This window comes from Coregonus lavaretus, assembly GCF_964263955.1.
Source record: "Coregonus lavaretus genome assembly, contig: HAP1_SCAFFOLD_1042, whole genome shotgun sequence".
NCBI classification, from domain to species: domain Eukaryota; kingdom Metazoa; phylum Chordata; class Actinopteri; order Salmoniformes; family Salmonidae; genus Coregonus; species Coregonus lavaretus.
This window is the reverse complement of record NW_028163029.1, coordinates 106,641-119,440: the sequence shown is the minus strand read 5'-3', so window position 1 is coordinate 119,440 and position 12,800 is coordinate 106,641. Positions and strand designations below refer to the sequence as shown.

General features: G+C 50.4%; 1 protein-coding gene across 1 annotated transcript in view; it reads right to left on the bottom strand.

Annotated features, from left to right (window-relative positions):
• The window catches only part of fam228a (family with sequence similarity 228 member A), a gene marked incomplete at its 3' end in the record, with an annotated part of 36,450 nt that overhangs the window by 17,011 nt on the left and 6,639 nt on the right, over positions 1 to 12,800 (bottom strand). Inside the window, exon 2 of the mRNA XM_084193359.1 lies at positions 11,246 to 11,331. Coding sequence (XP_084049485.1) covers positions 11,246 to 11,329 — 84 coding nt within the window. The 5' untranslated portion in view covers positions 11,330 to 11,331. The remainder of the gene's footprint in view (positions 1 to 11,245; positions 11,332 to 12,800) is intronic.

The following is a 12,800-nucleotide window of genomic DNA, read 5'->3' as shown; positions in this document are numbered from 1 at the left end:
CAAGCCCTCCCTCAGGTCTACTATAATGAAGGCTGGTTCAACAACAACCCAAGCCCTCCCTCAGGTCTACTATAATGAAGGCTGGTTCAACAACAACCCAAGCCCTCCCTCAGGTCTACTATAATGAAGGCTGGATCAACAACAAGCCCTCCCTCAGGTCTACTATAATGAAGGCTGGTTCAACAACAACCCAAGCCCCTCCCTCAGGTCTACTATAATGAAGGCTGGTTCAACAACAACCCAAGCCCTCCCTCAGGTCTACTATAATGAAGGCTGGTTCAACAACAACCCAAGCCCTCCCTCAGGTCTACTATAATGAAGGCTGGTTCAACAACAACCCAAGCCCTCCCTCAGGTCTACTATAATGAAGGCTGGTTCAACAACAACCCAAGCCCTCCCTCAGGTCTACTATAGTGAAGGCTGGTTCAACAACAACCCAAGCCCTCCCTCAGGTCTACTATAATGAAGGCTGGTTCAACAACAAGCCCTCCCTCAGGTCTACTATAATGAAGGCTGGTTCAACAACAAGCCCTCCCTCAGGTCCACTATAATGAAGACTGGTTCAACAACAACCCAAGCCCTCCCTCAGGTCTACTATAATGAAGGCTGGTTCAACAACAACCCAAGCCCTCCCTCAGGTCTACTATAATGAAGGCTGGTTCAACAGCAACCCAAGCCCTCCCTCAGGTCTACTATAATGAAGGCTGGTTCAACAACAACCCAAGCCCTCCCTCAGGTCTACTATAATGAAGGCTGGTTCAACAACAAGCCCTCCCTCAGGTCTACTATAATGAAGGCTGGTTCAACAGCAACCCAAGCCCTCCCTCAGGTCTACTATAATGAAGGCTGGTTCAACAGCAACCCAAGCCCTCCCTCAGGTCTACTATAATGAAGGCTGGTTCAACAACAACCCAAGCCCTCCCTCAGGTCTACTATAATGAAGGCTGGTTCAACAACAAGCCCTCCCTCAGGTCTACTATAATGAAGGCTGGTTCAACAACAACCCAAGCCCTCCCTCAGGTCTACTATAATGAAGGCTGGTTCAACAACAACCCAAGCCCTCCCTCAGGTCTACTATAATGAAGGCTGGATCAACAACCCAAGCCCTCCCTCAGGTCTACTATAATGAAGGCTGGTTCAACAACAACCCAAGCCCTCCCTCAGGTCTACTATAATGAAGGCTGGTTCAACAACAACCCAAGCCCTCCCTCAGGTCTACTATAATGAAGGCTGGTTCAACAACAACCCAAGCCCTCCCTCAGGTCTACTATAATGAAGGCTGGTTCAACAACAAGCCCTCCCTCAGGTCTACTATAATGAAGGCTGGTTCAACAACAAGCCCTCCCTCAGGTCTACTATAATGAAGGCTGGTTCAACAACAACCCAAGCCCTCCCTCAGGTCTACTATAATGAAGGCTGGTTCAACAACAAGCCCTCCCTCAGGTCTACTATAATGAAGGCTGGTTCAACAACAAGCCCTCCCTCAGGTCTACTATAATGAAGGCTGGTTCAACAACAACCCAAGCCCTCCCTCAGGTCTACTATAATGAAGGCTGGTTCAACAACAACCCAAGCCCTCCCTCAGGTCTACTATAATGAAGGCTGGTTCAACAACAAGCCCTCCCTCAGGTCTACTATAATGAAGGCTGGTTCAACAACAAGCCCTCCCTCAGGTCTACTATAATGAAGGCTGGTTCAACAACAAGCCCTCCCTCAGGTCTACTATAATGAAGGCTGGTTCAACAACAACCCAAGCCCTCCCTCAGGTCTACTATAATGAAGGCTGGTTCAACAACAAGCCCTCCCTCAGGTCTACTATAATGAAGGCTGGTTCAACAACCCAAGCCCTCCCTCAGGTCTACTATAATGAAGGCTGGTTCAACAACAACCCAAGCCCTCCCTCAGGTCTACTATAATGAAGGCTGGTTCAACAACAAGCCCTCCCTCAGGTCTACTATAATGAAGGCTGGTTCAACAACAAGCCCTCCCTCAGGTCTACTATAATGAAGGCTGGTTCAACAACAAGCCCTCCCTCAGGTCTACTATAATGAAGGCTGGTTCAACAACAAGCCCTCCCTCAGGTCTACTATAATGAAGGCTGGTTCAACAACAACCCAAGCCCTCCCTCAGGTCTACTATAATGAAGGCTGGTTCAACAACAAGCCCTCCCTCAGGTCTACTATAATGAAGGCTGGTTCAACAACAACCCAAGCCCTCCCTCAGGTCTACTATAATGAAGGCTGGTTCAACAACAACCCAAGCCCTCCCTCAGGTCTACTATAATGAAGGCTGGTTCAACAACAACCCAAGCCCTCCCTCAGGTCTACTATAATGAAGGCTGGTTCAACAACAAGCCCTCCCTCAGGTCTACTATAATGAAGGCTGGTTCAACAGCAACCCAAGCCCTCCCTCAGGTCTACTATAATGAAGGCTGGTTCAACAACAACCCAAGCCCTCCCTCAGGTCTACTATAATGAAGGCTGGTTCAACAACAACCCAAGCCCTCCCTCAGGTCTACTATAATGAAGGCTGGATCAACAACAACCCAAGCCCTCCCTCAGGTCTACTATAATGAAGGCTGGTTCAACAACAAGCCCTCCCTCAGGTCTACTATAATGAAGGCTGGTTCAACAGCAACCCAAGCCCTCCCTCAGGTCTACTATAATGAAGGCTGGTTCAATAACAACCCAAGCCCTCCCTCAGGTCTACTATAATGAAGACTGGTTCAACAGCAACCCCTCCCTCAGGTCTACTATAATGAAGGCTGGTTCAACAACAACCCAAGCCCTCCCTCAGGTCTACTATAATGAAGGCTGGTTCAACAACAACCCAAGCCCTCCCTCAGGTCTACTATAATGAAGGCTGGTTCAACAACAAGCCCTCCCTCAGGTCTACTATAATGAAGGCTGGTTCAACAACAACCCAAGCCCTCCCTCAGGTCTACTATAATGAAGGCTGGTTCAACAACAACCCAAGCCCTCCCTCAGGTCTACTATAATGAAGGCTGGTTCAACAACAACCCAAGCCCTCCCTCAGGTCTACTATAATGAAGGCTGGTTCAACAACAACCCAAGCCCTCCCTCAGGTCTACTATAATGAAGGCTGGATCAACAACAAGCCCTCCCTCAGGTCTACTATAATGAAGGCTGGTTCAACAACAACCCAAGCCCCTCCCTCAGGTCTACTATAATGAAGGCTGGTTCAACAACAACCCAAGCCCTCCCTCAGGTCTACTATAATGAAGGCTGGTTCAACAACAACCCAAGCCCTCCCTCAGGTCTACTATAATGAAGGCTGGTTCAACAACAACCCAAGCCCTCCCTCAGGTCTACTATAGTGAAGGCTGGTTCAACAACAACCCAAGCCCTCCCTCAGGTCTACTATAATGAAGGCTGGTTCAACAACAAGCCCTCCCTCAGGTCTACTATAATGAAGGCTGGTTCAACAACAAGCCCTCCCTCAGGTCCACTATAATGAAGACTGGTTCAACAACAACCCAAGCCCTCCCTCAGGTCTACTATAATGAAGGCTGGTTCAACAACAACCCAAGCCCTCCCTCAGGTCTACTATAATGAAGGCTGGTTCAACAGCAACCCAAGCCCTCCCTCAGGTCTACTATAATGAAGGCTGGTTCAACAACAACCCAAGCCCTCCCTCAGGTCTACTATAATGAAGGCTGGTTCAACAACAAGCCCTCCCTCAGGTCTACTATAATGAAGGCTGGTTCAACAGCAACCCAAGCCCTCCCTCAGGTCTACTATAATGAAGGCTGGTTCAACAGCAACCCAAGCCCTCCCTCAGGTCTACTATAATGAAGGCTGGTTCAACAACAACCCAAGCCCTCCCTCAGGTCTACTATAATGAAGGCTGGTTCAACAACAAGCCCTCCCTCAGGTCTACTATAATGAAGGCTGGTTCAACAACAACCCAAGCCCTCCCTCAGGTCTACTATAATGAAGGCTGGTTCAACAACAACCCAAGCCCTCCCTCAGGTCTACTATAATGAAGGCTGGATCAACAACCCAAGCCCTCCCTCAGGTCTACTATAATGAAGGCTGGTTCAACAACAACCCAAGCCCTCCCTCAGGTCTACTATAATGAAGGCTGGTTCAACAACAACCCAAGCCCTCCCTCAGGTCTACTATAATGAAGGCTGGTTCAACAACAAGCCCTCCCTCAGGTCTACTATAATGAAGGCTGGTTCAACAACAAGCCCTCCCTCAGGTCTACTATAATGAAGGCTGGTTCAACAACAACCCAAGCCCTCCCTCAGGTCTACTATAATGAAGGCTGGTTCAACAACAAGCCCTCCCTCAGGTCTACTATAATGAAGGCTGGTTCAACAACAAGCCCTCCCTCAGGTCTACTATAATGAAGGCTGGTTCAACAACAACCCAAGCCCTCCCTCAGGTCTACTATAATGAAGGCTGGTTCAACAACAACCCAAGCCCTCCCTCAGGTCTACTATAATGAAGGCTGGTTCAACAACAAGCCCTCCCTCAGGTCTACTATAATGAAGGCTGGTTCAACAACAAGCCCTCCCTCAGGTCTACTATAATGAAGGCTGGTTCAACAACAAGCCCTCCCTCAGGTCTACTATAATGAAGGCTGGTTCAACAACAACCCAAGCCCTCCCTCAGGTCTACTATAATGAAGGCTGGTTCAACAACAAGCCCTCCCTCAGGTCTACTATAATGAAGGCTGGTTCAACAACCCAAGCCCTCCCTCAGGTCTACTATAATGAAGGCTGGTTCAACAACAACCCAAGCCCTCCCTCAGGTCTACTATAATGAAGGCTGGTTCAACAACAAGCCCTCCCTCAGGTCTACTATAATGAAGGCTGGTTCAACAACAAGCCCTCCCTCAGGTCTACTATAATGAAGGCTGGTTCAACAACAAGCCCTCCCTCAGGTCTACTATAATGAAGGCTGGTTCAACAACAAGCCCTCCCTCAGGTCTACTATAATGAAGGCTGGTTCAACAACAACCCAAGCCCTCCCTCAGGTCTACTATAATGAAGGCTGGTTCAACAACAAGCCCTCCCTCAGGTCTACTATAATGAAGGCTGGTTCAACAACAACCCAAGCCCTCCCTCAGGTCTACTATAATGAAGGCTGGTTCAACAACAACCCAAGCCCTCCCTCAGGTCTACTATAATGAAGGCTGGTTCAACAACAAGCCCTCCCTCAGGTCTACTATAATGAAGGCTGGTTCAACAGCAACCCAAGCCCTCCCTCAGGTCTACTATAATGAAGGCTGGTTCAACAACAACCCAAGCCCTCCCTCAGGTCTACTATAATGAAGGCTGGTTCAACAACAACCCAAGCCCTCCCTCAGGTCTACTATAATGAAGGCTGGTTCAACAACAAGCCCTCCCTCAGGTCTACTATAATGAAGGCTGGTTCAACAACAACCCAAGCCCTCCCTCAGGTCTACTATAATGAAGGCTGGTTCAACAACAACCCAAGCCCTCCCTCAGGTCTACTATAATGAAGGCTGGTTCAACAACAACCCAAGCCCTCCCTCAGGTCTACTATAATGAAGGCTGGTTCAACAACAACCCAAGCCCTCCCTCAGGTCTACTATAATGAAGGCTGGTTCAACAACAACCCAAGCCCTCCCTCAGGTCTACTATAATGAAGGCTGGTTCAACAACAAGCCCCTCCCTCAGGTCTACTATAATGAAGGCTGGTTCAACAACAACCCAAGCCCTCCCTCAGGTCTACTATAATGAAGGCTGGTTCAACAACAAGCCCTCCCTCAGGTCTACTATAATGAAGGCTGGTTCAACAACAACCCAAGCCCTCCCTCAGGTCTACTATAATGAAGGCTGGTTCAACAACCCAAGCCCTCCCTCAGGTCTACTATAATGAAGGCTGGTTCAACAACAACCCAAGCCCTCCCTCAGGTCTACTATAATGAAGGCTGGTTCAACAACAAGCCCTCCCTCAGGTCTACTATAATGAAGGCTGGTTCAACAACAAGCCCTCCCTCAGGTCTACTATAATGAAGGCTGGTTCAACAACAACCCAAGCCCTCCCTCAGGTCTACTATAATGAAGGCTGGTTCAACAACAACCCAAGCCCTCCCCCAGGTCTACTATAATGAAGGCTGGTTCAACAACAACCCAAGCCCTCCCCCAGGTCTACTATAATGAAGGCTGGTTTTATGGTGACAACTTCCGTGGCGCGCTTGAAATGCAACTCCTGGAGATGTGTGAATGTGATGTGATCTGTAAGATGGTTCTGATTATGTTGATAAAACACAGGCCTGTTTGGGAGCGGTATAACGGTGAGAGGACATGCTCCCTTCCTGTTTATATTGGATCTTTGTCCAGCTACTGTGAAAAGTTTGGATGTGCCGTAAAACCCTCTATAGTCTCCGTAAAACCCTCTATAGTCTGCGTAAAACCCTCTATAGTCTGCGTAAAACCCTCTCTAGTCTGCGTAAAACCCTCTATAGTCTCCGTAAAACCCTCTCTAGTCTCCGTAAAACCCTCTATAGTCTGCGTAAAACCCTCTATAGTCTGCGTAAAACCCTCTCTAGTCTGCGTAAAACCCTCTATAGTCTCCGTAAAACCCTCTCTAGTCTGCGTAAACCCTCTCTAGTCTGCGTTGTTGTAATATTATATACCCACGGGGAGAAAAGATGGCGCCTGTAAGTGTGACTATTTAAAATAAGTTGTTGTTTTGTTTTGTTTAGAATTTGATTAGAATTATTAGTTCTCTTTTTAAGCCTTATCAATAATTCATTTAATCTTGCTTATAGACAATGTTTGGCATGTCCATGCTCAGCCATTATGCAATTTATAGTAGGCCTAGCCCCTATATCAGTGTGAATGCTATTGAAGCCATGCAATTACTTAGGACAATGGGTCCAAGTTAAGGTATTTAGCAAAGACAGGTCTACATTTTGTTATTTTGTTTCTGTAAGCCATTTAACAAACTATAACGGACTAACATTGGAATTGGAGTTGATTCCAAGGCAATACATGGAGCATGTTCTTGATTGGCCAGTGAGCCTCGACACACCCACAACTTAATTATTCATCATAACCCAGCCCTTTCACGCCAAAACCCAGCCCTTTCACGCCAACGCCAGCAAGTGCACCGGTAATTGTGATAGTGAAAATAGCTCCAATGTCTCTGACACCCCCCTGAACCTACAGCGCTACCGCCTGCCCCTGAACCTACAGCCCCACCGCCTGCCCTGAACCTACAGCGCCACCGCCTGCCCCGAACCTACAGCGCCACCGCCTGCCCTGAACCTACAGCGCCACCGCCTGCCCTGAACCTACAGCGCCACCGCCTGCCCCGAACCTACAGCGCTACCGCCTGCCCTGAACCTACAGCGCCACCGCCTGCCCTGAACCTACAGCGCTACCGCCTGCCCCTGAACCTACAGCGCCACCGCCTGCCCCTGAACCTACAGCACTACCGCCTGCCCTGAACCTACAGCGCTACCGCCTGCCCCGAACCTACAGAGCTACCGCCTGCCCTGAACCTACAGCGCCACCGCCTGCCCTGAACCTACAGCGCCACCGCCTGCCCTGCCCCTACAGCGCTACCGCCTGCCCCTACAGCGCTACCGCCTGCCCCGAACCTACAGCGCCACCGCCTGCCCTGAACCTACAGCGCCACCGCCTGCCCTGAACCTACAGCGCCACCGCCTGCCCCGAACCTACAGCGCTACCGCCTGCCCTGAACCTACAGCGCCACCGCCTGCCCCTGAACCTACAGCGCTACCGCCTGCCCCTGAACCTACAGCGCCACCGCCTGCCCCTGAACCTACAGCGCCACCGCCTGCCCTGAACCTACAGCGCCACCGCCTGCCCCGAACCTACAGCGCTACCGCCTGCCCTGAACCTACAGCGCCACCGCCTGCCCTGAACCTACAGCGCTACCGCCTGCCCCTGAACCTACAGCGCCACCGCCTGCCCCTGAACCTACAGCGCTACCGCCTGCCCTGAACCTACAGCGCTACCGCCTGCCGCGAACCTACAGAGCTACCGCCTGCCCTGAACCTACAGCGCCACCGCCTGCCCTGAACCTACAGCGCCACCGCCTGCCCTGCCCCTACAGCGCTACCGCCTGCCCCTACAGCGCTACCGCCTGCCCCGAACCTACAGCGCCACCGCCTGCCCTGAACCTACAGCGCCACCGCCTGCCCTGAACCTACAGCGCCACCGCCTGCCCCGAACCTACAGCGCTACCGCCTGCCCTGAACCTACAGCGCCACCGCCTGCCCTGAACCTACAGCGCTACCGCCTGCCCCTGAACCTACAGCGCCACCGCCTGCCCCTGAACCTACAGCGCTACCGCCTGCCCTGAACCTACAGCGCTACCGCCTGCCCCGAACCTACAGAGCTACCGCCTGCCCTGAACCTACAGCGCCACCGCCTGCCCTGAACCTACAGCGCCACCGCCTGCCCTGCCCCTACAGCGCTACCGCCTGCCCCTACAGCGCTACCGCCTGCCCCGAACCTACAGCGCCACCGCCTACCCTGAACCTACAGCGCTACCGCCTGCCCTGAACCTACAGCACCACCGCCTGCCCTGAACCTACAGCGCCACCGCCTGCCCTGAACCTACAGCGCCACCGCCTGCCCTGAACCTACAGCGCTACCGCCTGCCCTGAACCTACAGCGCTACCGCCTGCCCCGAACCTACAGCGCCACCGCCTACCCTGAACCTACAGCGCTACCGCCTGCCCTGAACCTACAGCGCCACCGCCTGTCCTGAACCTACAGCGCTACCGCCTACCCTGAACCTACAGCGCTACCGCCTGCCCTGAACCTACAGCGCTACCGCCTGCCCTGAACCTACAGCGCCACCGCCTGCCCTGAACCTACAGCGCCACCGCCTGCCCCTGAACCTACAACGCCACCGCCTGCCCTGAACCTACAGCGCCACCGCCTGCCCTGAACCTACAGCGCCACCGCCTGCCCCCGAACCTACAGCGCCACCGCCTGCCCCTGAACCTACAGCGCTACCGCCTACCCTGAACCTACAGCGCTACCGCCTGCCCTGAACCTACAGCGCCACCGCCTGCCCTGAACCTACAGCGCCACCGCCTGCCCTGAACCTACAGCGCCACCGCCTGCCCCTGAACCTACAGCGTCACCGCCTGCCCCTGAACCTACAGCGCTACCGCCTGCCCTGAACCTACAGCGCCACCGCCTGCCCTGAACCTACAGCGCCACCGCCTGCCCCCGAACCTACAGCGCCACCGCTTGCCCCTGAACCTACAGCGCTACCGCCTACCCTGAACCTACAGCGCTACCGCCTGCCCTGAACCTACAGCGCCACCGCCTGCCCTGAACCTACAGCGCCACCGCCTGCCCTGAACCTACAGCGCCACCGCCTGCCCCTGAACCTACAGCGTCACCGCCTGCCCCTGAACCTACAGCGCTACCGCCTGCCCTGAACCTACAGCGCCACCGCCTGCCCTGAACCTACAGCGCCACCGCCTGCCCCTGAACCTACAACGCCACCGCCTGCCCTGAACCTACAGCGCCACCGCCTGCCCTGAACCTACAGCGCCACCGCCTACCCTGAACCTACAGCGCCACCGCCTGCCCTGAACCTACAGCGCCACCGCCTGCCCCTGAACCTACAGCGCTACCGCCTGCCCCTGAACCTACAGCGCCACCGCCTGCCCTGAACCTACAGCGCCACCGCCTGCCCTGAACCTACAGCGCCACCGCCTGCCCCTGAACCTACAGCGCCACCGCCTGCCCTGAACCTACAGCGCTACCGCCTGCCCCTGAACCTACAGCGCCACCGCCTGCCCTGAACCTACAGCGCCACCGCCTGCCCCCGAACCTACAGCGCCACCGCCTGCCCCCGAACCTACAGCGCCACCGCCTGCCCCTGAACCTACAGCGCCACCGCCTGCCCTGAACCTACAGCGCCACCGTCTGCCCCTGAACCTACAGCGCCACCGCCTGCCCTGCCCCTACAGCGCCACCGCCTGCCCTGAACCTACAGCGCCACCGCCTGCCCTGAACCTACAGCGCCACCGCCTGCCCTGAACCTACAGCGCCACCGCCTGCCCTTAGATTTACCATCGTTAAAATACCATAGTGTCACCTTTGGCAGCCATTACAGCTGGGAGTCTTTCTGTGTAAATCTCTAAGAACTTTCCACACCTGGAATGCATCTTTTCATTCTGTCCTTTAGCTTAGTATTGTGGAGTAACTACAATGTTGTTGATCGATTTTTCAGTTTCCTATTACAGCCATTAAAACGCTGTAACTATTTTAAAGTCACCATTGGCCTCATGGTGAAATCCCTGAGTGGTTTCCTTCCTCTCCGGCAACTGTTGTTAGGAAGGACGCCTGTATCTTTGTGGTGACTGGGTGTATTGATACACCATCCAACAGTGTCTGCTTTTTACCAATAGGTGCTTTTCTTTGCGAGATTGGAAAACCTCCCTGGTCTAAAAACAAATTAATACATTTTCAAATTCAGGCTGTAACACAACAATGTGGAAAAAGTCAAGGGGTGTGAATACTTTCTGATGGCACTACTTTTGACCAGAGCCTATTCCCCTGAATAGGGTGCCATTTGGGAGTACTGTATGACTGTAGAGTACTGTAGCGATCCTTGCTATATGAGACACGCTACAATTCCCACCAAGTGGGTTAACTCTTGGTGCAATGCGAAGGGTGTTTGCCTTCACAGTTTGCTTCCCTGCCCTGCCGTTAGCAACAGTATATTGCTGTCGTCTCTGCCACTAGACAGGTCCTCGTTGTAAATTAGAACCTGTTCATTATTGACTTACATGTATTAACAACTGTTCTATGTTACTGTAAGTTGTAATTTCTTCTTCTTCTTCTTAATTCATATTATTAGACAGTAGTTGCCAACATTTCTTTTGGGGGGATTGTTGAAAACGAGATGGTGCATCTCAAGACATTTCATCAAAATGTAAATTACATAAAGAAAGAAAGAAAATAAACACAGTAGTCTCACAAAAGTTTAACAAAAGTCTTACAATAGTCTTACAATAGTCTCACAATAGTCTTACAATAGTCTCGCAATAGTCTTACAATAATCTCGCAGTAGTTTCACAAGTCTCACAAAAGTCTTACAAGAGTCTTACAATAGTCTCACAATAGTGTTACAATAGTCCCACAATAGTCTTACAATAATCTCGCAGTAGTTTCACAAGTCTCACAAAAGTCTTACAATAGTCTTGCAATAGTCTCACAAGTCTCACAATAGTCTCACAATAGTCTTACCGTAGATGTGAGGAGACCTAGAGGAGCAGGCGTATGGACCATGATCAGACCGGCTGCACCACTTGTCCTGTTCTTAAGAGGCATGTCTGGGATGAGAACCAAATTAAAATCGGTTTAATATAGTTCACCTGATAGAAAGGCATAGAGATCCTATTCAATCTCAACGAGATTTCATCCTGCAAAATGTCAAATAAATAAAATAAATCCATTGTAATATTTCATTCTACAGATATAGGCTGTAGAATGGATGGTGTTACAGACATTTTGCTTATGGCTGTAAATACTGAGGCAGCTTATTCTAATGCTTGTCTTATAATAATGTACTAAATCACAGATTTATTTGGCACACATGTTGTTACACATCATGAAATACAGCACATTGAGGAACAAATTACAGACCGTGTAGCCTACAAATATAACTCAATTGTCTGAACATGAAATTGATTTCAATAGGATTTCAATATACAGGCCTTTGTAGCCTATAACCCTACTGAGAGTATTTTGTAATGTAGTTATCTCGGTTTTCATTTCAATCATATTTTTATCCTTCTCTTGATCGATTGCAAAGACATTGCCAACTTTGTATTTGTAGTCAACTTCGTTCCAAAGTTATAGGCAGTCACAGAGAGACAGATAAACAGCTTGATTCTTCTGTATGTTTAGCGGAGATGTTCTGTGTATTAAGTTATAGGCAGTCGCAGAGAGACAGATAAACAGCTTGATTCTTCTGTATGTTTAGCGGAGATGTTCTGTGTATTAAGTTATAGGCAGTCGCAGAGAGACAGATAAACAGCTTGATTCTTCTGTATGTTTAGCGGAGATGTTCTGTGTATTAAGTTATAGGCAGTCGCAGAGAGACAGATAAACAGCTTGATTCTTCTGTATGTTTAGCGGAGATGTTCTGTGTATTAAGTTATAGGCAGTCACAGAGAGACAGATAAACAGCTTGATTCTTCTGTATGTTTAGCGGAGATGTTCTGTGTATTAAGTTATAGGCAGTCGCAGAGAGACAGATAAACAGCTTGATTCTTCTGTATGTTTAGCGGAGATGTTCTGTGTATTAAGTTATAGGCAGTCGCAGAGAGACAGATAAACAGCTTGATTCTTCTGTATGTTTAGCGGAGATGTTCTGTGTATTAAGTTATAGGCAGTCACAGAGAGACAGATAAACAGCTTGATTCTTCTGTATGTTTAGCGGAGATGTTCTGTGTATTAAGTTATAGGCAGTCGCAGAGAGACAGATAAACAGCTTGATTCTTCTGTATGTTTAGCGGAGATGTTCTGTGTATTAAGTTATAGGCAGTCGCAGAGAGACAGATAAACAGCTTGATTCTTCTGTATGTTTAGCGGAGATGTTCTGTGTATTAAGTTATAGGCAGTCGCAGAGAGACAGATAAACAGCTTGATTCTTCTGTATGTTTAGCGGAGATGTTATGTGTATTAAGTTATAGGCAGTCGCAGAGAGACAGATAAACAGCTTGATTCTTCTGTATGTTTAGCGGAGATGTTCTGTGTATTAAGTTATAGGCAGTCGCAGAGAGACAGATAAACAGCT